Raw genomic sequence first — 26,331 nt, 5'->3', positions numbered from 1 at the left:
TTGCTTCACGTGTAGGCCGTAAGTGCGATCCGGCTTTAGTTCGGTAGGCTTCAGTACGATCAGTGATCGGGCACGATTAAACTCGACAAGATCGCCCGCAATCTCTCGTGTCCGTGCGAAATTTGCAACCCGACTGGTGGTCTCTCGTCCCTCTGTCTGTCGTTAAAGTCTCCGATCCAAGATGCGGCGGAGACTCGTCTCCGTTCTGCCGCTTGTGGTGAGTCTTGCTGTTCTCTTCGTTATCGCTAATGCGATTTTAAGCGCTGCGCTGTTAAAAATCCGATTCTTACTGTTATTAGCCTTAAACGTTAACGTATATATCATATTTTTTATTGCTATACTAATGTTATATCGTTCCACATGTCTTTTAATTTTATTGTACATTTTAAATGCTATAATAGTTTCTTTGATGTAAAATTAAAAAAATATTATCTTGGTTTAAGTTACATTCTCTTTTCAATTATAATTATGACAATCATTATGCTAGTTGAAAAGAAAAAAAAACGGTCAATTCTTAGGAACCGCGCGTATAAGCAGTTTGTTATCAGTGCAATAAAAGCGCTTGCTTATTATCATCGAATAAAAACGCCAATCTGAGAAATATTATTCAAGGTTTTTCCACCTACGTAATGATAATTTGTGGCAATGTGACCCGATAAGACGAATGACGAGAAGAAATAAAAAGGGAAATAACGAGGAAACAGCACTCATGGAGACACGAGAATGTCGAGCGGATACGCGCAATGTCAGACACGTATCGCGTATATGCATCGGGATTACGAGTGTTTGATTTTATCAATTTCCTGGCGTAAGATCTGCGTGTGTAGTCGTGTGTGCCGAGCGTGAGAATATTATTTTGCGACAATGCTTTTTGTTGCGTCGCGTGCAGAGTACAAAACTGTTCGTTTGTACGCGCTTCATTGCATGCATTGCACTCCGTGATTTGCGTAAGCAATTCTTTTAATTGTCCAATGTATTATTCGCGTATTAATCGCTAATAACGCAAGACGCTAATAATTAATAACGCTTGATTACTTTGCACGTATAAATATAATAACCGAGATATGATAATTAAAAGAAATTTAACGTTTTCTTACACATTGTCTAACGAGATGTGCGAAACTCCCACATTTCATTAAGCGATGTAAAATATAAAATTGTATTGTGAAATTTCTACAGAAATAATTTTAATCTCCAGAATAAATATTAATTATATGTCTCTTATTAAAATATATAATGTAAAAGCTTTTTGTAATTCTTTTTATCTTCTCAGCCACTAAAAGATAGAAAAAACTTTGATTCTTGATTGATTCTTTTCAAATCTTTTTCAATCTCTCCGCAGACGAATTTATCGCAGAAACATGATTGTGAAAGCAATCAATGTTTTGTATGTGTTGTGGCGCTAATTTTGTGCTGAACAGTTCCGAAATTTCACTGTCAAAAATCGACTATCACACACGTACACACGCACGCCGGCGCCTATCCATTCAACGCCCGCCTCTGCTCTCGGCTCGTAAAAGTGAAAGCGCCGCGTCGTAAGTGCGCCAAACGAAGGAGAAAATACGCGGTAGGCTCGCTCGAGCGTCAGATCGAAGGCACAACCGAACCGGGCTCGTTCGCCGTGTATTCGCGAGCATGGTGGAGTAGTCTCGATATCGATGATCCAGCGTGGCGTGAAAACAGCAGCCTGGAATGCAGTGGACTCTGAATGGAAGTGCTTTAATACTAATGATGAAATTTCATCTACTGACTTATTCATCAGTTTGGAGTCAATCTTTCTTTCGATCTTTCTTTCTTTGCAAATTTAAATTTGCTTGGAAACCACTCCGTTATATTTAAAAAATTTTTTATTTAATATTCTACATTTGTTAATATTTTGATGCTTAAACTGTCAAATATCAGAATATAAACTTGGCCCTTTGAAAAATTTAGTTGTAACAATTTCTTCGCGAATAATTATTTAGTGCTCGATTGGCGAAGAATATTTTTCGAAATTATTCTTTTTATTTGCCTGGACACGGCGGGATAAAAGACAAATAAAAGGTTTCTGATCAAAAGACCAATCGCTTCCTTCAAGGCTTTGTTTCGAAGGGACGCGGAATGGGGCACACTCCCACGCGTCTCGGACAATCGCGAGAGCGATCTCATTGTCGCTCTCAGCCGCTCTCTGTCCCGACAGCATGACGTTTTTAAAAGTAGGAAGCGCGATAAAACGTGCTGAATTTTCAATTTGCCGATGATGAAAGAGAGAAACGTGTTTAATGATGGTCCTTTCTTCTGTATTCTTTTAATCCAAAGCAGATTAAAGGTAGAAATATCTTAACAATGTCATTTTTCAATTGGATATCTACGTTGTAATCTTCATTTATGTTTCGAGTGATCTCTTTGTTATTTTGCAATGTCATGTAACGAATGAATGAAAAAGAAAAATCGCACGACAGCAGATTTATGATAAAGTTATGGGATGTTTTAACTGACGTAACGATTATTTCTCCTGGCGATTGTATATTACGTCTTTGCATCCCACGCACTTTTTCTCAACACTTTAGAGCTTTCTCGATGCATGGGATACACTACCTGTATTTTTGATTTCTTTCATGATGATTTATGAAATTTGACAGCTATCACAAATATAATAGTCAAAAGTGTCACGCGTCGAGCATCGAGCTTTAGGCTATTTTTTTTTATTATTTACATCTAAACATAATGCCATTCACTGCTGGAAAACGGAACCTCCGGCAAAACCAGATTTCATGCCGCATTGAAAATTATTTATTCAGATCGCGGCAATCATTGAACAGACGTTAATTTTGCAGGGAAAATTCCATTTACTTCATTTATTTATCGCGCAACTTCCTCGCGTTAATAATTTCCATCTATTTATCGGCAGCAAAAACACTTTACAGTTCTTCTTACAAGCTCTACGCTTTCTCGTCCGAGACGATTCAACTGACACTTATTATTCGAAAAAATTTATTATTGCAATAGAGACGAATTTATAATTATATGCGATGCACGCAGAATTTTCTAAGAAATTCGTGAAAAAAATTATTTTTTATACAAATCATAAAGGCTTCGATAATTAAATATCAATATGAAATATAAAGAAGTAAAAAGAGCCAATGCCAGTTGTTTTTGCAAAAATATATATTGAAATGAAATAAACAAATGTTTCAGCCTGTCATCAGATCTTCTTCGGTGTCAATAATAATATTTAAACGCACGAACAACTGGCATTAGTTCTTTTTGCTCTTCTATATTTCAATTTGATTACTATTTATTAAAATACATGTGTAATTATTTAAAAATATTACATTTTATTTTTTATTATGAATGAAAAAAATAAGAGTTAGTTTTGGAACATATTTAATTAAAACAGATTTATTAAATTGTTCTTTCTGCTGTTTGCAAATTAATGTGCAAAATAAGAAGAATGATAGCGTTCTATTTTGGTTTTAATAATTAGCATTCTACTTATGTAAAGAAGATGCATTTTTCTCTCTCTCTCTCTCTCGTCATACACACGATTAGTCACTGTTGGAATTGACGTGAAGTTAGAGAAGACGCAATTTTTAGCGCAAATGACAAATTTTCCCGGTGACTAAAAGGAATGTCAGGTTTGCGGCATTCATTTCGTCAGATGATTGTGGGTAATACGAACGATGATTACGGCACGTTGCTTGACACAAAGATTACGCAAATATGCAAGATGACATAAAGCTACTATCTTCCTTCCGGCTACTGTCGAGGTCTTAGGAAATGCCATGTCAAGAATATATATTGTGAGAATTCAATGTAAAGGAGATTTAATTTAGTCAAAATGCAACAATATTGTTTGGGATTTTCCGGAAAAATTTACATAAGAATCTGTATAAATTGTGTGTGTGCGTGTGTGTGTATGTGTGATTTTAAAATTCTATATAACTCGCATAAGTTAATTAATAGCTGAGAAAATATATGCAAAGTACACTCAATTGATGGTAACATCCTGGATTCTTGAAAAATTTATAATTGGTGTAATCACAGCTCATTATATTTGCATGAATGAACATTATCATCTATGATAAAATCTTCAAAGAATTTCATTAAAATTATTTTAATATTAAGTCTTTGAATATGAAAAATAGCGATGCAATTATGTTATGTAATTTTATAATATTGTGAAATTAATAACACTCTGTTTAATTGTCTTACATTATTCAAAAGAAGCCTATTAAACCAAATTAATAAAATCATTTTTCAGAATACTTTATGCAAATTAAAGTATCCATATCACGTAACCTTATCACAAGCAATAATTATGTATCAAGGTGTAACGGTCCGTAATACACTTCCTGATAAAATCTTTATCTTACCAGGCCTCGATCTCTAACTTCTCGCGCAGACAACTATAAATCTTACGGTGAGATTTTCCTGCCGTTTATAGCTTCCTTAATGTGTTGCTCCTCCAAGATCGCGTGCTATTTGTGATTGGCGATTACGCATGGATGTAAGCGGTTATCAGTCATGCGAGACGAATTAAAATTGCAAGACTCATAACCAAGCCCAGCACAATGTTAACAACTGAACGATGTTTAAAGCGAAGAAATTTTATTTTACATAGAATATTTCTGGATGACGTCAAACGATTTTCTAGCTTGTTTATCACTTTCCTTTCTGAAACTTTTCGTCATCGCCGTTAAACTCTACTAGATTTATATTTGGATTTTTGACTATCATAAATTACCATAATTTAATATTCCCGTGGTTTAAGGAATAAAAAACTCATCTTTAAGAGAATTGCTATCTAAAGCCACTTTCCGTGACAAATCGTAGAAATATTTCTGAAGATGTTCTGAGCTTATATGGACCGAACCACAACCCCTTTGCGTCATCGGCGAAGATCATCACGGTATCACGTGTGTGCAACGATTACACGTCTTTGAACATCACGCGAATGTGGAGTACTCGCGTCGGACCGGTGCGCGATGGTGGGCGGGCGCGGTCTCGGTCGTCGGGAAAAACGGTCTCGCGGCTCCTTACGGAGGGGGATGGTCGGTCGCGAGGGAAGGAGCGTAGATCCATCGTACGGCGGATCTGAAAATAGCAGAGACACCGCCGGGTTCTCAGTCACAGTATCGCGTCCTCCCGGTCCGCCTCGACGACGTCGACACAGCCGATGACTCGTCGACGCTGGCCTCTTCCGCCTCCGCTTCCGTCAGGCATCCGGTCCGCGAAAGTGGGTGCTTCGCGTTTTTTTCCTTTTACCGCTCGTGACCCTTTAAACACGGCTTAATCGCGCGTTTTTCCCTCATTAAATGAATTAAATGAATCATCGGTGCATATATTGTATATCTGCATATCTCGTTTCTCGCTTTGCAATTAAGATACCTGTTTGTGGGTTTTAGGTCCCGATCATTCGATCGAGAGAAGTTTCTTTATGCAATTATCAGTGGAGACTGTAATGTACGTAAACGGGCGATTATTGGTTAAGAAATAAGGGAACGTTTCGGCTCGCGGTGATTACCGGTGACTACTGCAAGACGACAACGAGGAAACGGGGACCGTTTATTGCAAGGTTGCATTATACCTCACGAAGCACCGGCGTGACCATGATTTTGCGAACCTGTCTTTGGCTCAATCTCTTAGCGGTAGGCTTTACAAATTTGCAATACATAATTAGACTTGTGATTAATCTGCAAAGATACATAATATAGCAATTATATTGATTTTATATTCAATGAAAGTATTTATATTTAAAGATGCTTTTGGATAATTTTCAAGTATCTGGATATTTAAATTATAATTAAATTATAAATTTTAATTAAATTATAATTGGATGCAACTTAATATATCTAATTACTTTTCAAATATTTAATTATTTTTAACAAAAATATATAGATTTATGAGTAAATAATTTACTATTTACAAATAATTATTTATGTGTATTCATATTTGGAATGCTTCACTTCATTATTGAAGCGAATTATATTCAAGCAATTACCAAGATAAATTTGATGTTGCTATTGAAATTGGCAGAAATGTTTTTGAATCACAATCACTTTAACAGTTACTGACCTTACAATAGATTTGCATATTATGAGCGTTTAATAAATTGGCATTGACATTGAAATACCATATTGACGCTTCTCGGTCGAGTAAATCGCCGGTCGCGAACTGGTGATTACGCGCGGTCTCTTAAATCATCCAGCAGTAACTGGCAAATGAATCGGCAAAACAGTTGTAACTACGTAATCTCACTATTTTCAGAATCGCAAAAATGGAATCTGTAAAACGGTATTGACATTGGACAATTAAATCTCAATTCTTCCGTATTAATTTCGCGTGGAGGAAAATTGAGATTTGATTATCATATATGAATGTAAACTTAATTTGAATTTAATTAGATTGCAGATCAAATCAATTTATGCATACTTATTAAAAATGTACTAATAAATAAATTTACATAAATTATGTACAAGTATGTAGAATATAACTGCAGCTTCAGAATGTTAAAAACTGAAAGTGTTTACGTCCGTATTGCCGAGAGAGCGTATGATACCTATGCATATATTTAACGATGACGGCTCAAGCCTACTCGCGTAATTATTCGTGCTGGTAAAGCTGTTGATTGTTCCCGAACACCAGTCGGATGCAATTTATCACGTGTACGTTCACGTCATCGCGTAAAATGTACGCTCGATCAAAACTGACACGGCACGATTTGTGGAAGGCGTTCATGAAAGTCGACGCTCGTGGACGCGCGCTCGTGAAAAGAGAGGCATCGGCTCTATTCCTACTCCGGGAGAGTTTGACGCACGAGCGCGTGTACCGTGAAGCTCGCGTGAATAGAAGTGTAACAGAGGAGGACGTTCTCTCCCGGGCATCGGCTGGTATACAAATAAGAATGCGTGCGTGACCAGCCTTGTAGCCCACATTTACGCCGAGCACAGCAGGAGCACAGCCCTGTTAACTTAAACAGTTTAAATAATTAGAGATTATCAAAGCCGTAGCTTGAAGCGTGCAATTTCTAATTTCATTTAACCATGTAATCGCCGACTGAATAAATACCTAAAAAGTTATTTGCATTTCAATGGAATTTGGAGCAGATACCGACTCTTAAATTCCGAGAGTAAAAATACCGAGACGAGACGACGTGAAAGCGAAGAAGCAGCCTGAAACACTTCGGGTATCAAAGTGTCAGCTCTAACCGCATATGCTATGAGTTACGAAATTGACGGTCTGGTAAATGGTACGCACGCACGGTGTCCGCATTTGAAAAGAATTTGTGGGTAGCTCATCCGATCCTTGTGCCGTGAATACCGCGACGAAACTGCGCGATGATAATTAATATCGCGCGCTCCGAATATCAATAAGCGCGTGTTCGTGCGAAGGCCGCGATGCGCCGTTCATGAAACACCGACGCTCCTCGCATGCCAAGTGAAGCCGCAAACGAGATCGCGCATTAGCCGCATACCAGGAGACACGATCTACGATTGTAATCGCGATCCGCGATATTACAATTGTATGCGACGCAACGTGTGGATCGCACGGCGAGACGCCGCCGCCGGCGATGATGCTGCACCTTCGCTCGCGCAGTGCGCGAGCGCTTTTGAGATTTCAAAGACTCCTCGCGAACAATAATGCACATTACCGAAAAAAATTATATAGAATTTTAATGATATTAAAAATATAAAAAGTAAGAAATAAATGGTAAAAAGAAGCAAATTTAAGCTCAATTGACAGGAATTAAAGAAAGAGCTCTCATTATGAAACATGATGCTGCTGTAGTAAACTGATAGTTAAGTAGCAAAATAAAAAGTGTGGAATTCAAATTATAGTGTTTATCGTGACTGGCTATTTTGCGTTCGTCCTATTTTTTTTTAATTTATTTATTTCAAGGAATTCCTTCAAGCGTACGCTATGCTTTCACGCATTACTGTAAAATAAAGAGTCGCGTGTACTGAGCTTCTGAAATTTACATGATTAATTAAGTGATAAAAATATGTCAATGCCAAGCTAATTATTTGTCGAGCGATCTCGAGAGTGATCAACCGAGGGACCCGTTAATTAATTTACTTCGCTAATTAATTACCTGAGCAATTAGCGCAGTCATTTTCCTTTCATAAGCACCCCCACGAATTCATTGTCGGCTACCCAATGTCGCCAATTTCCCGGGTGCAACTTAATTATAATCCCCAGATTATATCACGTGATTAGGCACGTGGGAAACCGTGGAGCGTGGGTGTTCTTAATGAGAGAAGAGAATCGCGCGCGGCGGAGAACGGCGGAAGCGAGCGAAAGGAGTCGTACAGCGGCTTCTGTGCAAAAGGTGAAATCACCGTGACCGACCCGAGACCCGGCGGACAATGGACGGTGCAATGATAATTTAGCGGGTTAATCGCGCGGCTTGAAACGACCTCGTGCAGAATCGCCGGCCGAAACGATGACTTTCCTTCGAGAGGCCGGAGATTGATGCGTGATGCACGGTGAAAAACGCGCCGCGTAAAAGAACTCCCGAAGCTGCTGAGAATCGCGGCGCTATTGTGCGACTGTGAATGAAATTCGTGCCACTGTGTTGAGTCCTTGATACATAACGCAATTTATTTCTTATTCCGATTGTTTATGGTCCCAGAGAGCCTGAGGTCGCAATTATCTCTAGAATAACTCTTTCATTGCGGCGCGATTCGAGCAAGGATCGTTTTGTTCTCTCATCTCGAGATATTAAATTACTTTCTCATATGCGCCGAGCCTCTGTGCATATTGAAAAAAAAAAGAGAGGGAGGGAGAGAGATGGAAAATCAGTTGAGCTTCGGTTATCGTTAATTAAATATAATTAGTGTTTATGAGAACGGCTGGCTTTAATTTTTAAGTTAAAATTGCCGCGAGCGAATAACAAATAATACATTTGTGAATAATATGTGTGCGTTGTGTTGTTCTTTTATTATTACGCTTGCAGAACCAAGTAATTCGATATTTTTGTTGACTGAACGTATATGTATCCGATCTCCCACTTTGATGCTATTGAAGAAGGAAGACTTCCCCGGCGGAAGAAAATTAATACTCGCTTGCAAACACTATAATTTTGACAGAGACAAAAGGAGGAAAAGCGCCCGCGGTCTCTCTCTCTCAAGAACAAAAGCGAACTGCGAATGCCGAGAAGGAAAAGCTTCTCTATGTATAGAAGCTATATTAATTACGTCATGAGGCTCACAGAGTTTATCTCTTTCGCGATCTGTTCTCGTTCTCAAAATTGCAAACCGACTATCATCGGTTTATGATACGGCTCTTGATCTATTATCTCGAATTCCATAGAATGGAATGCAGAAAAAAGCGTTCTGCACGTACGAACACGTCATATCAAGAGAGCTGATAGAATTTCCTAATATAATAATAGACTAACAGCTGCGATACGACTGACAAAGCATAACTGACAATGAGCAATTTCCCGATCAAGAGATCTTTATCGCAAAATTGAAAAGTCAAGCTACTGAAATAAGTGTGCAGAAATATTTTGATAATTACATTACAGAAAAACGAGCTATTATTTTTATAATAAAGACTTTCTAACTCACCATCTTGTGTACGTTTTTTTTGTCTAATATAAATAGAACATGATCAGCTTTGTGTGGATCGAGAAAATGCTTATTGTTAGATGTTTTATCAGAGCGTATTTATATGCAAAAGCAGAGTGTCGCGATTCTCAAGGATGCGAGGTACGCCCGTTCCAAGGATATCGACCTAACATTGAAGTCCGACACCTACAATAATTTTTCAAGTCAAAGCGCCTCGCAGCAGTGTAACACCGTGAACCAGTTTCAAGGATACCAAAGCAATCTTCAGTGTGAACTCTTCCCAACGAAGAGATGCAAGAGATGCAGTAACACGATGGAAATTAAGCTTACATGCGATACATGGGGAGGTCCAAGGTTAACTGTGGTATACTTCGACTTAGCCATGTCCCCCATAAAACATAACTTCATTCGCAAAATAATTTATGGACCTGAAATTTATCGCTTAAGAAGAACATCATATTTTCTCTTCCAACACGCCCAGCATTTTTAAATACTTTTCTTTGTACTTATACGTTTTTAATTTTATTAGAAAGCTCGGATGACAAACGAGCTTTTCAGTCTATTAAGTTAAAAAAAAATTAGACAAAATTTTTCGAGAATGAAAGTTATTTCAAAATCAACGAAGACGGTTTACTCTTATTTTGCGTGTTCGTGTCGCAAATTTTCCCGCTATTTTTCTCAAAATAATTATTTCCTTCTTTTTCTTCTTCTGTTATTATGTTTATCATTATTTTATACGTAATACTCCAGTGCGTAATACGTCTGTTTTACGCACCGCCAAGCCGACATCTCTTAATATGGACCGACGAGAGGCGGGCCTCGTGGTCTTGGTCAATCCCACGCAAAATCCGCGATAGAAGGGATAAGTATCTCTTACGTGACCACCGTGTTTGCACGCAATGTTCCCCGCTATGAAAGATACTACGGTGGAAGATATTGCATTCCCCGCGTAGTCAGGATTATTGTGGTGCATTGTGGTGTATATTTCTGGTTGTAATAACGAAGTAGGCCCAGGTCTAGGATGTCATTTCGTAAAATGGAATTCTTCACGGTCCCCAGCTTTTTACGGACTTTTTATTTAATTCCAAAACAGAAAACCGTAAATAATTATGATATCATAGACCGTAAGTATTTCGAGTCTTTGATGATAATGATGAGGGGAAGAGTGAAAAAAAAAAAAAACGAAATGGAAATTTTGTCCTTATAGCAATTTAGTCGCGATACGCACAATGCGTGTTGCCGGCGTTAACGTTGCGAGTAATTTGCATTACGGAGGAAGAAGGTTTCGATCTCAATGTAATTGTCATGTTTCTCAGGGATGTCATTGATAAATTGTTCCACTTAATCAGAATTCATAGCTCCTTGCTGCGTATACTCGCGTGTTTCCTTTTGTAAAAAATTACCTGCAAGATATTTTCTTTTTTTATATCTGCTTATTAACCGACCATGAGCTCGATAAAAGTCACGAAGAAATTAGCAACACGATACGCATTTTTAATGAGAATTTACGCGTACAACGAACAAGATATTTTTCTACAAAAAATGCAATCTAAATTTGCAAGAATGTAAGCATCGCAATCAACTTTTAACGATCACTACTCTTTTCTCCATTGTGATGCGATATATGCTCATTGAAGAGAGCTGAGAGAATAGCGAGAGTGTAGAATGCTATCAAACGCTGTGAAAAATGCGACGGAATAAAATACGCCGTTTCGAGCTCTGCTCCGGTCCGAAACCACGCTTAAAACGGAACGTTCATCGTCTTCAGGTCGTAACGCCGTAAATGGAGTGATTATGACCGACTGGCGCAGCGGAATATGCGGTGCCGCGCCTACAAACGACCGTGTGGTTTGCAAAGAAGAAAAGAGATAGGCCTCTCTCATAGTCCGAGAAATGATGCTGACTAATCGTTTCGCAGAGGAACACCCCACGTAGTCGGCGCGTCCCTTGAACACGATGTGTCCTTGTCTCATTAGTTAAACTGCAGATTTGCGTACGTGCTTGTAGACTCTAAATCACCCGTTGATTGTATCTAGATTTGTAATGACACCTGGTCAGCAGGTTTCACTTTCATGTTTTGCAACGTGAATAGATAACTTAATTTTTTTCACGTAGCTAAGTTCTAATTTTTATGAATTAATCTACCAGTCTTTATTTTAGATATATTATCTATCTAAAATACAAAAATCTTATATACTTTATGCTTTGAAATTAGAAACGCAAAAATTAAAAATAAATTTGTTCTACATTTATAATCTTTAATTAATTCCGCGCCCCCCAAAAAATAGCGTTATTCTATTTTATAATCTATAATCAAAATTCTCCGACCACTTTTACTTGTAATATATGTAAATTAACTCGATGCCATTCAAAATACATCGTGCAGGTATTATGGAATTCTAATAAGATGCCAGATGCCTGGATTTTCCATAAGAAGCAGTAACGTGATCGACGCAACGCGGAAACGATTTAAAGCGGATTTACTTTGCAGGTTTCGGCGCTGTGCCTGACAGCGGACGAGATCGAGGCACAGAGGAGCGGCTGGAACCTAAATCCCAACACGCAGTATCACATTCAAACTGACGAGGGCCCGGAGAGATTCTTTCGCTATCAAACGTCGAACGGTCAATACAGGAAAGAAAAAAGGCTAGCCGATGGCACGGTGATCGGCACCGAAGGCTGGCTGGACCCTCTCGGATATTTACGACTGAAGGATTACATTGCGGACCACGAGGGATTCCGGATACTAAAGTAGTCCGACGAGGAATATTATAAAATTAACCGGTAACATTAATTACGGTCGAGCAACGAATTTATTATCGGAATTTTTTCAGATCAAAAATGGTTTACGTGGGTAAAGATCGGCCCATTCAAGATGCAGTGGCGGAAAGCAAGAAAGTTCCGGCGCAGACTGGAGTCCTGGCCAGACCCAGAAGGCCACCCAATCCTTTCAGGTAAGAAACAGAAGCTATTTAAATTATTCCAACGTATATAAAAAAATTATTTATCACCTGTATAGTGTAATTTGCTAGTAAAACTAATTTGTTAAAAGTGTTGCAAGAACTTTTAAAAACCTTCAATTGTCTTCTATACAGACGACCGGATCCCAACGCTATCGTGCCGCTGTCCGGGAACGACATTACTTCCGGTTATTACACACCGACGACCATCAGACCTCGACCATTTTACACGCCGATTGCGGGCAACGATTATTATTCGAATCGACCAAGCTACTCCTCGTCCGGGCTGCAGAGCCTAGACGCGTATCCTCGACCACAGGCTTACTATCGCCGATCTGGAACTCGGCGACCGACTCCGATCCTCGAGACTCCCTACGATCCCGCCGTCGGAGACTCCTCCGTCAGGCCGAACTACCAATCTCCCATTTCGCGAAGCGATACGGCCGATTTGCCGCCTTACGACGGCACTCACACGACGGCGAACGGTTTCCAGTACTACTTGAGACGGCAGTATCACGAGGAGGAGCGCGAACCCGCCGGCAACAATGTCGGCTCGTTCGGCTACATCGATCCGTTCGGCATCCGACGGGTGATATATTACAGAACGGATCCGCACACCGGCGGATTCCAGCACAAGAAGAACAATCGATACGTCGGCTTCAACGCGACGCCGTACGATCCGCTTCCACCCGATCTGTCGAGGGCGCGGATCTCGCGAGCCCCCCCTGCGAGCGCCACGTAACCGAGTTCCCTCAGTTATTCATCGCTTCGCCGCCGCATGTAGCACCGTTTTATCACGAACAGCTCATCATCCGATATCGCGTCGACGCTGGGTCTTGCCAATCGCTGCGGACGGCCTCGGTTCGACTCGATGATCTCGGCAGCGGGACCGCTCGTCGGATCGAATCGCCGCCGATGTTGCTGATGTTCTCCGAAGCAATCTCCGTTGGTGGTCGATTTTCCGGTCGCGATGAAATCGACGAATGCTGAAGGGAGGAAGAAGAATAGCGTACAGATCGCTATTTCCGCGCCTGAAAGATGAGGCGCGGGGGATTCTCGATCACCAACGTTGCTTAGCATTTCTCCAAGTGCCACGACTGACTCTTTTTTTCTCCGATTACGACTCCGTTGCGTCATCGTTAACGGTTGCCAGTATTACTCGCGATGATGTAGTGTTACGAAGAAGGAGAATCGATTGAATCAGAAGATGGTCGAAGTGCAGTGGGTGAAGAAGTCTCTCAACGGGAAAAAAGAAGTTCACATAGAGGCAAGATGAACACAATGACTGTTCATCGAGAACAGTCGCGCGCGGCTTCCTGATTCATCGTTCTGCCTTTGTTACGTTATTATCGCGGGCAGATGATCGGATATCGCGAGGAGACAACGTTAGGATGCCATGTTGAACTATACTTTCAGGGAAGCGCGGTGGGACTTTCCTGGAAAGAAAAGAAAACTGTAGAATCGCGTCGGACAATGTTTGCCAACTTTTCCAGTTGCGTCACCGATCTACAAACCCGTGCGACTGTCGGTCGTTATTGTATCGTGTGTAAGCTTCTTTCAGTCCACATTTTTCTTTAGAAATAGAAAGTATTCATTCTCACTGGAGATTTAATGAAAAAAATATGACTTTTTAACGGCAAGATTTTGAAGAAATATTTTATTTGTATCGGCTTTACGCGACAATTTTTAAATTTCTGCATCTTTTATCATTTTTATGTTTCTCCATGATTTTTTGCACTGTTGGCGAATATTGACCCGCGTTAAGAGATCCCACTTACCGAATCAAAATAGAACGGCCGGCACTTTGGCATGAACGGATCGGACGTTAACTTTACAATGTGCTATTTTTTTAATTTGATAACATCTGATGATTAATATTATCATCAAATTACATCTTAAAGATTTCTGATGTACAAAGATAATGATTACAATGCAAATATGCATTGTTTTGCGCTGTAGAGTTAACTCAATGTGAGCCGCAGATCTGGGAATCTTGATAGCTTTCTATTGCCAAGTCTATTGACGCTATAATGTAGCTTCTTTCATAATTATTAATGCGTGTCCGAATATACTTTTTACTAATTTCTCGCGGCCAGAATGCGCCCGCTTGTGCCAAACAACGAAAAGGCCGCGTAGTGTTAGTTAATCGTTAAGTTAAGTCTTGTTAACGTCGCGACAATGGTGCTGATTGTTAAGTAAAAGCGGATACACCGCGCACTTTCCGTTCTTTTATGGCGATGAGAACCGTGCCGTTCCGCTCTGTGCGCGTAGTCAATTGCGATTTTCGGATTAAAGTTCCCCGTGAGCGACATTAATTATCATTAACATCTGCGTAGGAGTGAAGGAATATGATTTGTGCATAAGATATCGTTTTATGCTTAACTTATTTCGTACGTGTAACAAACGCGAAAGTGAACGACTGTTCGCACGTGGAATGTCAAATATGTGATATCATATGGTATAATTTACACAAAAATCAAATAAATAAAACATATATTTAACATAAAGATGTTATTTTACAAGGAAGATACCACGAGCAACACCGTAAAAAAATACTGCAAGAAAATTTAAAGCAATTTTCATTTAATGATATGACTTTTATAAATTTATTTTGAAAAACACTTATTTTTGCTTTATAAATCCACAAGTTTTCTGTATAATAATTTCCAAACAATTGTCAACTATTTTAAGTACTCGATTATTATAATATTTTGTCAACTGCAGAGAGAATAGCATTATCGCGCGCCGTATTTAAATACAAAACAGATTTATCCATCACGTCACGCAGCGCAACCGCGGAGCGTGAACGCCGATCTCATGTCGCATAACCGTAATAGCAGTGCACAGTGCATCCCAAGAGCACCGGCATCCGCTTATCCAATTATCGTACCTCATTCAAAGTTTCACCGGCCTTGACGCGCTACCTCGTGAGAGAAGTTTCACCGGTCTCGGAGTGCGCTCTCTTTCTCTCCTCTCCGAACACGAAGACTGACGCCCTTATAGATTTGTGTGTACGCGAAACTAACAATAAAAACGCTTCGCTACGTTAAACAGGCGCCATTCTATGTTTTCCTTTCACGATTAAGCGCAAATCAACCGCAGATCTCTCGCCGCTCATACGCTGATTATATATGTTTATAGATCGCGTAATGTGATAACTTTTTATTCCACAGAAAGTTCGTTAAGTGCCTGCATGCTTGTGTATAGATTTATACATGCATGAGATAACGCATTCACACATTCGTAGATATGTGTGACTGAGATCGGCGAGAAGTTCGATTTATTTATTCAGAGGATAAATTATTTGACTCCTTTCGCCGACAATTATTAATTCTTTTTCGTTTTTATTCCTTACTGCTGCGTTGCACTGATATATATTTATAAAAGAGAAACATTTCTCGAAACTGTATTTAATGCTCTCATAGATACATTTTTCAATGGTAACTCAGAGGTGAAAAAGTGATTAGACATTAAATAAATTATAACGTATAAAACGGAACGTTAAAAAATTGATACAGTTAAAATGTTAAAGAGAAAGGGTGCTTTAGAAAAATTCTTTTTCTTGCTGTGCATAATAATATAAAAGGAGAAACTATAAAACTTCTTATACATTGTAAACGAAATGTTCTACGGCGACATATAAAAGTCATAGCACCATGAATGAAACGCAGAAACAATCACGGATGGATTAGTTTCGCCGGTACGAGCTGCTCCCGTGACATTCTTCTTTATCGCGACACACAACGAGAAATGTCAGTTCCCAGCACTCAGAAGAGCACAATTACGGTGGCAATGGCGGTGCCGCAAGGGAGAGAGAGAGATATAGATAGATAAGGAGAGGGAGATTAATCATTAATGGTGCATATCGGGAATGTCAGGATCTCACGTTGAGAAAGGATCGACGTGATCAGCGTGATGGAGGAATCGGTAGAACAAAGTCGGACTTACCAATCTCGATGTCTCTTAATAAAACATACATACAATAGAAAGTGTATTTGGGACGCAAGTGGGGGGGGGGGGGTAACGTAACTTAACAACTTAATTGCTACTTCTTAATAACGATACAGTGTTGCGAATACGCTGTATTGCCGGAGCATCGACGGAAGTTGTTAGTACTTTCTGTTGTACTCGTCCCGCCTGTCGATTTGCTGGTTCAATGGCTGCTGTACTTTTTGGGCCGCTGCGCGAGCATCCTCCTCCTAAAACGTATCGAATTTTTATAAATTGTTCCTCTGCCATCAAGCTTAATTAATTTCAAGAGATTGAGTAGAAATCTGATTCTCATTGGAAAGGGAATAGTTGTTGTCGGAAGTCACGCGACTTATTTAAAGCAGATGTCACAATAATTGAAGAAAAAAAGCTTTTTAATATAAAAAATTAATGTTAATATGTGAGACCTGCTAGAATTAAAATGGAAATTGTGAGATACTGAAGAAAACACGTATCTGAATAATATTTGCAATTATAAACTCCGTATCACTTGAACAATCGCATTTTTATTATTTCTCTATTTATTTTGCAATCTAATTTAAAAAATTGCTACTTATTTAGGATAAAATTAATTTGAATCGCAACGGATTTACTTGATAGTAACAGAGCTTTGTATATTACAGTCTTAAATCATGTAGATTTCTCAGCACGAACACATCGATATCGTGTTTTCTGCGGCGCGCATAAGGTTGTAGTTTTCTACTCCAACGCAGTAAAAGTAGAAGAAAATTAGTAGCTGCTGCATGGTTGTAGCGACACGATGATTAACGAGAATCGAAAGGAAACTGCATGCGATAGCAAGTAACCAAGTTCTTTCTTCGCTTTGCGCAAGTCATTCATATCATGCAGCGGTCTTTAGTCTTCGCATCGATATGGATTGCTATCATGAACTCGCAAGTGTGTTCATCGTCTGCAAATAACTGAATGGCTTTCCGCAAAGCCTGCTTGGAAACCGTGACCTATGCCAGCTATGGCGAAACAGGAGTTCTTCCCATAAGATCGCGCAGAATATCTCCGACAAAGGTGAGCACGCACAGAGATGATAAGAAGCGGCAAAAGAAAGAGAGAGAGAGAAGGCAGAAGTAAATGAGGTAATTGAGGACAAGAAACTGTGAATGGACTTTAAAGTGCAGCGCAGTAGTAGAACTTTGCGCGTTATTACCTCGCCGCGTGAATTCTGAATGAGTTTGCTTTTGAAATTTTTATGTCTTTCAATAATAAATCTCATACATAATTTTGTTTCGTACCATTTGAAAAGCTAATATCTGTTATAATGCAAGATAATGGAAGTTTGCGACAAGTTACTCGAATTAAAAGCTTGCGTGAATATTGTAGATATTTACATTTTATTTTTGAGTGCCCTCCATTGCTCGCTATTCTGAATTAATATTCATAATTTATGCGCCGCAAGATTGATCAGAATTAATCGGAGTCCGCATCGTGGAATTATGTGAAATGGAAAGTGCGGTTTCTATAGAAGTAAATATAGAAGGAGCGTCCGCGGATCTTAGTGACGGGAGCGGCGAGGATCGAACGGAAGAGGAAAGGTCGCGGGTGCACGTACCTCTTGCTGACGAATGCCGGCGTAGATCAGGTCGAGGCCTTTCTGGATTTCCTCGCTGACGGGCGGCGGCGTGGGAATGTGATCGCCCTGCGCGTGAAAGCCGGTCTCGTCTGCGGTGTAGTGAATGGTGATCAGCTGTCCCTCGGGACTCGTGTACGAAAAGGTGCCCTGCTGCACGATCGCCTCCGCCCGGTCCTCACCCTCGCCGATGGTCTTAATGTAGCCGCTCTCCTCAGCGATGATGTTGTTGCCCGTTTCGTAACTGCGGGGATCCAAGTCGTACGGGGTGTGCGTTAAATAATCGATTGCGCAAACGTGTGGCCCAGAAAGCCGATCGATCCCGCGCGTTGCGTAACGCTGAAATGAGCGCCGGCGAAGCTCGCGCGGATTCGAAACTTCAGGTAACACCGCGGTCAAGTATTGCGTGGGTACTTTCGGAACCGGATTATGTGAATTTCGTGTGACGAAGGTTTCGGCGGACACGATTATGTCAAACGTGTGAGATCATCGGTGAAATGCTCTCTGCTCGCATAATGTATAACGATGAAGTTAAAAAAGAAATTTAAAAAATTTTTCCAAGTGTCTGAAATTTTATATAACTACTTTTATCAAAAATGTCAGCTGAAATTGTTTTTCTAATATTTCTTGACATTTTTGAAATAATCGCTTCGACTTAAATTGTGGAAAATATGATTGTACCTGGTCTTATAAGTTCCATCGTGCTCCTGTTGTTTGTTCCAGTGCAGAATCGGGATGGGCGTGGTGGATGTAGGTCGTCTGTCAGTCTGATGACCGTCGTCCTGCTGATAATTGCGATAATTTGGATCCTGCGCCACCGCCAGTCCCAGAATCACTGCTAACGCCTGAAAAATTTTGCAAATTTTACATTCCCATCCCGACTGGTAAATGCGTGATTAAGATTTATCTTGAGAAAATGCAGCAATGCAATCGGTGCAAATGTGCAATTATGTCATTAAGCAGAAACGTTATATCATTAAGGTCCAGATATTACGTCAGTTTATTCCCTTTCTAATCCACTGGACGGATTAGCGGATCGAATGATCGACGAGAATAGATGCGGAAGAGTGTAACACAAATCCCGAAAGTGGATTTATCGGTTTCTCTGCTACGAAATCGAACGATGCGCTCTCAAGAGATGAGTGAAAGTGAGAAGTAAATGCCAACGCGGGTCGTTTAACTCCTGACCCGCAAACTCGGAGACCGGGCCCGTCCCGTTTTGTCCCGATCTATCGAGAACCCCTCCTTAATATCGCGTTGCCTGTTCCGTTTGGTATCGTTTACCGATTAATCTAATCGTGAAATTACTTTTATAATAATATATATATATTTCTTTTAGTTTTACTCTACGTTTTATTACGTTTTTCATCAAAATCAGACTAAAATATGTAAGAATAAAGAAAAAAAATTAACTTTTGCACCATTTTTTTACAAACTGTGGCGTGAATAAAACTGTTTAAGACATTAAAAAAAAGGATTTCAAAGAATAAAGGCTTGTGTCATCTTTTGAATTATGCAAATCTTCGGTATGTTAATCCCACACGATTCTTGTTTCATCACTTTGGCGATGCATCTCGCGCATATAAATTAATAAATGCCGGTTGCCGCAATATGTGAATGACAATGGCAACTTCTTAAGATTCTTCAAAGAACACATGTTTCGCTACCGTATCTTCCATGAATCAATTCTTTCATCAATTCTTCCGACTTAATATTTAATAATATTTAATTGTCTTAATTCTTCAACTACTTGATATTTTTTGAAATTCTTTACCAGTTTAAAAATAAATTTCTGAAAGCCGGATTTATCATCGTCAGCTAACGTTAACTTTATTTTAATTATCAATTATTGTCTTCAATAGGAAAAAATAAATCTATATTAAAACTTTATCTCTTTTCTAATTAAATTCTTAGACTTTATTCACTTTTTAATTAAAATTTAAAGGAAAAGACGAAAGAATGAGCTAGATAAAAAAGTGCAATTAACGCTATTCGCCAATTAATAACTTTGATTAAGCTAATTACTGATATATTTTTTTATTCCGGCGACGCGATAAACATACAATCGAGAATAATGGAAGAACACGCGTATTATTTCTTCAACCCCGAAGAAACGGAACTCACGCTTGATTGACGTTCCGGAAAGCGACTCTCGTGATTACTTACCAAGTATTTCATCTTGATTCACAGAACGTGCACCTCGTAACAAGACAGATCGGTGTAAACGTGCGACGGTTTGTATGCGAACGCACGGGAGATAGTCGCAAACGAACAAGATCGACTGCGATCCCAGGAGAGGAAAGAAATCCCCTTTTATACCGACTCTCACTTTATCCCTACTCGAGGAGGAGGCAATGGGCTCTCGTAAGATGCTTCGTGTGCTTTACAGCAAGGAGCCTACATATCGACCGAAGTGAGTGCGTGTGTGGGATCGTCGCTTCCTCCGCGAGCGATCGCGTCGCGATCCTCCCCGAGATCGCGGTGCCAAGAAGCGTCTTGCTCCGATTATCTCGTCGCCGTATGCGCGACCTTACTCTTGGCTGAAATTTATGGGCTGTTCTGCTCAATAGTCTACTAATGACTTCCATTGTTTGCAAAAACGCGTCACGCTCGATTTTAGCCGTAATAAAACCACGGCTGCGCACTGAATTAATTAATAAATTGTGCAGTTGTGGTTCATTATGCGCCGATCGAGCGGTAACATTAAAATGCCTCGCGAAGAGAATTTTATTCTCCGCAATTAAGAACCTATTATAATTGTGTTGCAAAAAAATTGCGCGTGTGTATACAATGACAAATCAAGTATACTGATGATTCCTATTCACAGATAAAATGTAGCGAGTAGAGAGTTTCTCAGTTGCTTTTTTGCACCGTCATCAGACGAATGATGCCTGCGCTCGAAACTTTCGTATCGCTTCCGGTGAAGAATCGTGGGTGCGGATCAGCCGCGGGTCCACATCCATACAGTTTCGTAGTTTTACGAATTATGAGACCAGCAAGACAATGGGAGAGGAACACATTCTAATATGCATACTTACATATGCATCAGAATGCGCGCAATAATGCCATCGCAACAACCCACGATCAACGGCCTGGGACTGCGCTTCCGATTAGCGCAATGCGCTTGTTCTTTCGCGGCCTTCGTGGATTGCTTTCCCGCGTTTCTATCTACTTTATTACGAAAAGTATCTTTATTAATTATGTTAAGAATTAAGAAAATATAATTATCAAGAAAACAATTAAGAAGAAGAATCTTTCGCGCTTTAAGCGATAATTATATTCGTGCGCGAAACTTCTAGAAGGTATCTAAAGAAGTTTAAAAGTGGCAGAAAATTAATTAAATTTTACTTAACTTTAATTAAAGGTTTCTTTCTATGAAAACGTCCGCAGCGACGATATGATATTCTGATAATTTGCACACTATTTTTGAGAATAATAATTAACGATTGATTTTTCTTTCACTCACTTGATTTCAGTGCTTAACTAATCAAGATTTCGCTGCGGAGATAAAAATTGGTGAAAGTAGAGTTGATCAGATTCGTTACGCGCATATATTAATTATTGGGAGAATAAGTCATCCAATCAAAAAAAAAAAAAAAAAAAAACCATATATTATTATATATTACCTAATTTTCTGAAAAACAATTTTGCAATTCGTGGAGTTAATTCTACAATAAAATTCGGTCGTTTATATGAGTGGGATTAGCTTATAAATGTGCTCTCTCCCGGTTCTTCTGCACATTGTCGCTCCTGCTTCGAAGACGTATAAGGAAGACACCCCATGATTATTACGCAAACAAATAGATATGTTAACTACTTTCACGCAATCTTGGCGAGAAGTTGTTAATTTCCCAAGCCATATAAAATTCTCATTTTTACGTCTAGAGGCATTTTAAATATTTATATTTATCTACGGTTTATTAACATGGATCGATGTAATAATGCAGATTTTTGCACGTATACTCTGACGTTTCTCTCGCGGAAGATATCGCCACGGAGAAGCCAATCATCGATTACCGCAGAATGTCAACCGTGACGTATCGTCATGCATAATACTTAATATTAATTATTATGTTGCTATTACGTCAAATAAGGATACATTAAATGTATCATCTCGTTGCGTAATCATTACTTCATTATGCGGCGGTTAAGTGAAAAATAAAGTTTTACACGTTACTGACCGTGCATGATTACGATGACTGTAAAGATACGGTTGCAAAATTGGTTTAACTGTTCGCCGATCTTTTGCGTAGGTGAACACAGTATATTGAAAAATCGTGGTGCACAAGAACACTTTATTATCGAAGTAAAAATATTATCAGGACATCACAAACGTTTACATTCGAATGTGGAATTTTGCGTGATGCAATTTCTGCAAAATATCGTAAGAAAATAAATGTTAACGTATCAATATTATCACAACTTTGTACATCTTATTTGCTTACTTTCCATTCACGACGCGGTCCAAGGTTGTTGCGGCGGCACTAAAATAAATTACACGATAAAAATGTTATGAAAATAACACAAAGAGTAAGAAATATTTTTAAAAACTTACCTTCGTAGTTGTTGGGAGAAGAACAAGAAGCAGAACAAGACGACAGTGGGACAAGTGTTCCTGGCGGAATGTAACTAAAACAAAAAAATAAAGAAAACAATTTTAAAAAATTAATTTGAAGAGGATAAATCGTAAACTCCTAAATTGATGAAAGACAAACATAAAGTGTAGTGTGAATTCCGAAATTCTATATAGCTAAATAATCGGACGAGAACAAGGAGTAAACCTTAAATTGTACGTAGTATTATCTTCCATGGAATCAACGGGTGGATAATAGGGCACAATCGCAGCCCATGGTTTCTCGACACGATCTGTTGGTTCCACGAGCTGGTAACTCAGTCGCATCGTCGTCTCGGATTCCATCGGAATATCGGACGTCTGATACTTGCGTATGGGCGCGTACGATTTAATGGGCAGCAGACACTCGCGATTGTTCGGTATGTAAGACAATCGATGAGTCGTACAAGCTGCAACAATCATATATTACACATAATAATAGATATACTACGAAATAATGATAGAGATACGACATAGTAATAGAATGTAAAATGCAATAAATATTAAAAGTCAAATAATGTTGCTTTTTAAGAGATTTTTTACAAAAGAAACTTTTCTCCGATACTTCTAAAATTGAAAGAAAATTTTTTTATGCGTTTTGAAATTTTTTAATAAGAAGAAACCTGATCTGGACATGGAAATAATGTAAAAAGTAGCGCTATTTCCTGATCAATGAATGCAGCTGTGAAATATCAGAAATGCAAATGTTGCAGATTATGGTAATATAATCGTTTTATGATGAAGACTTACAATCCAGAGGCAAGGGCGAGAAAGTGAGATTGTTCTCGGGTCGAAGCTCTGTCGGCGGTATCACGCGTTTCCAGGTGAAGTCGCGCTTCTGAGTAGTTTTATCCTGCATCGGGCCTCTGCCTAACAATTGTCTATCGCAGGGCGTAATAGGTGTTTCCGGTTTGACGCACCAGTTACCCAAGAAACTCAGCTGTAACGGGAGCGATATTGACTGACAAAAAATTTCGAATGTGGATAAAATTGGGAAATAAAGTAGCAATTTGACTTATAAAAATTCCTACAATTAAAAGCGATTATTTTCAAAGCAAATTTGCAATGTTGAAACGATAAAATCGAACGCTGTCTCCAATCTTTACGGAATTATTCATTATTGTCATCTTGCTACAATAGCATTATAGCGTGATAGAAAGAGAACTATCGAATCAATCTGCGAGACGACGCAACGACCGTTGGGCAATTCGAGAAAATCGCCTCGTAATCATCGCAGAATGCAGTCGGCGATGTAACTATCGACCCAAATCAGTGTATCATCCTCGAATCAAATTCGCCGTGGAAGAAATGGCGATTTTGCGTTTGCTCACTCGATTGACGGTGTCGTGGGAGAGCGGACACGGCGAGAAAATCATATTGCTAGGCTGGCGAATGGGATCCGGCGGCTTGTCACCGCCACACCCGAAATAGCTTAGCCGGTACGTGGTGTTGTCGTCGAAACAGCAGCCGGCGTTCAGCAAGTTGTCGGTCTCTTCGTTGTAGGAAGGTGCGGGAGGCTTCTCGCCACAGGGGGGCCAGTAGCTCAGTTTATAAGTGGTACATCCGTCTATCGGCGTCACCGGGCGACAGTACTCTCTTTTTTGACTCCACGGTTGTTCCTCCTAGAAAGTAAGAAACCGTATATAATAAATATTAAGCAACGAATTATAATTATATTATTATAAATCTTTGTATAACTAAGCTAATCTTAAAAAAATAAATATTTTAAATAATTATTTATATTTTTAAATTTAGAATATTTAGAATAAATAAGAAATATTTAAAACAAGTGTTTAAAAGAGTGTTAAAAATTATTTAAAAATTAATCAAAATATTCACAGATTGTAATAACTTCAAAAAAAAAAAAAAAAAATAGATTGAATAAAATAAATAGGTTTTAGAATGATTACTCAAAACTCACTTTTACAGGAGGCTCATTTGGCCAATAGCTGAGTTTGTACGTTGTACAATCTTCCATTGGTACATCCGATTTGACATATTTTCTGTCGGGCGCATAAGAAGGTACCGGAAGCAAGCAGGGAGAATTGTAGTAGCTCAAGCGATACGTCGTATCGTCTGTCCCCCGATATATTAAACATTAATTAATACAGTAAATTTCATCAGAATTAGCACAAAATATAAGTTGTATTTGATAAATTACAACATATTATGAAATAAAAGAATATACATTCTTTGACACGGATTACCGGACAAAGCAGCGCAGGGGGAATATAAATTATTCTGCGCCTTGAAAGGTTCATCACGCTCCACGCATTTCCACGAATAATCGTGTTTGTGTGTCGTAACATCTTCCATCGGACCTCTACCCAGCCACTGTCTGTCGCAAGGCGTTATTGGTGAATCTGGTTTCACGCACCAGTTGCCGAAAAAACTCATCTGAAAGAGCAATCAAGTACCGATCGGCAAATTGTCATAAACTCGAAATATTGCTGTACTTTGTGCGTCGTTTCGTCAGACATTGGTGCGTCGCCACAAGTCAGATTATCTTCGGGACGAATGGGTTCGATTATGGTATTGGGACCCTCCCAGTAGGACAGTCGATATATCGTATCTTTGTCCATGGGCACATTTGATCTCCAGTAATACTAAAGCGGAATTAGGAGAAAATACTAAAAAGAGAAGGCTTTAATGATATCAGCAAAAATATATTTATGAATGCAATAAATCAGAGATATATTCTTTAAATAATAGTTTTTTAAAATATAAGTACAGAAAATTAATAATATCGTGCTGTTTCCGGAAAATCAGTAAAAATAATGATATTTTTCATAAATTTTTTTTAATTACTTACTCTAGTGGGGGCGAAAGATTTTGGCACCTCCGGCTGAACATATTTCTGTAAAAGTTATTCGTTTTCTAATTTTTAGTTCAGATAAATAAATAAAATTCTACAAACATTGGAATGTATCACTTACGTAACATGTAGGCTGCGGTGTGCAACAGCAGCAACAGTTGCAGCATGCATCATGGCCCAGCTAAAATGCGTATTTCAGAAAAAGCGAACACGTAGAATATGAATGGAGCAAAAAAATATTAGTATATCAAATACAATTGTCACGGTAATTTCTTTTGCAACATCAAAACTCACGCGAATTTTATTTTTTGCCTCGATAATCGACGGCTGCCGCGTTCGTTTAGGTCTGCAGTGATAAAATTTATGAGTGATTAAAAGAGATAAGTATTAAATTTTTGAATATAAGAAGTATAATGTCAAAACCGAAGTTTAATCAACGAATTATTGCGATGTCAGCTCACGGATCAGGGGGACAGATCTCCATGATTTCTTAAACAGTTTTACGTCGGTGCCGGTGTCTCACTTTAAATATCACAACAAAATACAGCAGAAAAATTTAATTAAATTGTCATAATTTTAAGATATTTCGGATAGTGGAAAAAAAACTAAACGGCCGAGTTGTGTGACGTTATCACTTGACGATATCGATAGTAAACGGATAAATTCGTTTTATTAAAGCTCATCTTTACATATGTGTATATCTGTAATATTTGATTCGCATCTCAGACGTGCGCGCGCGCGCGCGCGCGTGTGTGTGTGTGTGTGTGAATAATTTATTTAAATATAAAATAATTGATACAAAATTATAATATTGAGAA

General features: G+C 39.0%; 3 protein-coding genes across 7 annotated transcripts; 1 reads left to right on the top strand and 2 right to left on the bottom strand.

Moving 5' to 3' along the window:
- The first annotated feature begins 58 nt into the window (after nucleotides 1-58).
- LOC105672594 (uncharacterized) lies at nucleotides 59-15,565 on the top strand. 3 transcript variants are annotated; one of them, XM_012367648.2, is made up of 5 exons: nucleotides 68-217; nucleotides 5,388-5,630; nucleotides 12,046-12,305; nucleotides 12,389-12,508; nucleotides 12,650-15,565. In XM_012367648.2, the coding sequence occupies exons 2-5, from the start codon at nucleotides 5,592-5,594 to the stop codon at nucleotides 13,254-13,256; spliced, it is 1,026 nt and encodes a 341-aa protein (XP_012223071.1). In that variant the 5' UTR covers nucleotides 68-217; nucleotides 5,388-5,591; the 3' UTR covers nucleotides 13,257-15,565. The 3 variants fall into 3 exon arrangements, with proteins under 3 accessions (XP_012223080.1, XP_012223071.1, XP_012223062.1); XM_012367639.2 differs by lacking the exon at nucleotides 68-217 and adding an exon at nucleotides 5,071-5,218; XM_012367657.2 differs by lacking the exon at nucleotides 5,388-5,630 and having other exon boundaries at nucleotides 59-217.
- A 273-nt stretch (nucleotides 15,566-15,838) lies between these two features.
- On the bottom strand, nucleotides 15,839-21,852 carry LOC136996949 (endocuticle structural glycoprotein SgAbd-2-like). Its single transcript, XM_067361075.1, has 4 exons — nucleotides 20,253-21,852; nucleotides 18,768-18,931; nucleotides 18,069-18,330; nucleotides 15,839-16,713 (listed from the first exon to the last, which is right to left on the bottom strand). The coding sequence occupies exons 1-4, from the start codon at nucleotides 20,262-20,264 to the stop codon at nucleotides 16,624-16,626; spliced, it is 528 nt and encodes a 175-aa protein (XP_067217176.1). The 5' UTR covers nucleotides 20,265-21,852; the 3' UTR covers nucleotides 15,839-16,623.
- Nucleotides 21,853-22,361: 509 nt separating this feature from the next.
- On the bottom strand, nucleotides 22,362-26,117 carry LOC105672539 (stabilizer of axonemal microtubules 2). 3 transcript variants are annotated; one of them, XM_067360923.1, is made up of 13 exons: nucleotides 25,975-26,117; nucleotides 25,808-25,859; nucleotides 25,635-25,694; nucleotides 25,511-25,555; nucleotides 25,155-25,304; nucleotides 24,906-25,095; nucleotides 24,620-24,774; nucleotides 24,030-24,320; nucleotides 23,449-23,638; nucleotides 22,868-23,108; nucleotides 22,642-22,715; nucleotides 22,532-22,570; nucleotides 22,362-22,458 (listed from the first exon to the last, which is right to left on the bottom strand). In XM_067360923.1, exons 1-12 carry the CDS (start codon nucleotides 25,995-25,997, stop codon nucleotides 22,539-22,541), a joined length of 1,503 nt encoding a protein of 500 aa, XP_067217024.1. In that variant the 5' UTR covers nucleotides 25,998-26,117; the 3' UTR covers nucleotides 22,362-22,458; nucleotides 22,532-22,538. The 3 variants fall into 3 exon arrangements, with proteins under 3 accessions (XP_067217024.1, XP_067217020.1, XP_067217028.1); XM_067360919.1 differs by having other exon boundaries at nucleotides 22,362-22,715; XM_067360927.1 differs by having other exon boundaries at nucleotides 22,362-22,715; nucleotides 25,511-25,694; nucleotides 25,937-26,079.
- Nucleotides 26,118-26,331: the final 214 nt, after the last annotated feature.

Source organism: Linepithema humile, chromosome 1 (genome assembly GCF_040581485.1).
Source record: "Linepithema humile isolate Giens D197 chromosome 1, Lhum_UNIL_v1.0, whole genome shotgun sequence".
NCBI lineage: Eukaryota > Metazoa > Arthropoda > Insecta > Hymenoptera > Formicidae > Linepithema > Linepithema humile.
Note: the sequence above shows the minus strand (reverse complement) of the source record. Positions and strands in the feature narration are given on the sequence as shown.

What these genes read in the sequence shown, in the direction of transcription:
- LOC105672594 (XM_012367648.2), top strand. Translation starts at nt 5,592, where the DNA reads ATGATTTTGCGAACCTGTCTTTGGCTCAATCTCTTAGCG. An exon ending in GAGGGATTCCGGATACTAAA is followed by an intron (nt 12,306 to 12,388) that starts GTAGTCCGACGA and finishes GAATTTTTTCAG; the next exon opens with ATCAAAAATGGTTTACGTGG. An exon ending in AGGCCACCCAATCCTTTCAG is followed by an intron (nt 12,509 to 12,649) that starts GTAAGAAACAGA and finishes TCTTCTATACAG; the next exon opens with ACGACCGGATCCCAACGCTA.
- LOC136996949 (XM_067361075.1), bottom strand. An exon ending in GATGGAACTTATAAGACCAG is followed by an intron (nt 18,331 to 18,767) that starts GTACAATCATAT and finishes GGATCCCCGCAG; the next exon opens with TTACGAAACGGGCAACAACA. An exon ending in CCGGCATTCGTCAGCAAGAG is followed by an intron (nt 16,714 to 18,068) that starts GTACGTGCACCC and finishes GATACGTTTTAG; the next exon opens with GAGGAGGATGCTCGCGCAGC.
- LOC105672539 (XM_067360919.1), bottom strand. Translation starts at nt 25,997, where the DNA reads ATGGAGATCTGTCCCCCTGATCC. An exon ending in CAAATGAGCCTCCTGTAAAA is followed by an intron (nt 24,321 to 24,619) that starts GTGAGTTTTGAG and finishes CTTACTTTCTAG; the next exon opens with GAGGAACAACCGTGGAGTCA. An exon ending in CCCACGACACCGTCAATCGA is followed by an intron (nt 23,639 to 24,029) that starts GTGAGCAAACGC and finishes CTCCCGTTACAG; the next exon opens with CTGAGTTTCTTGGGTAACTG.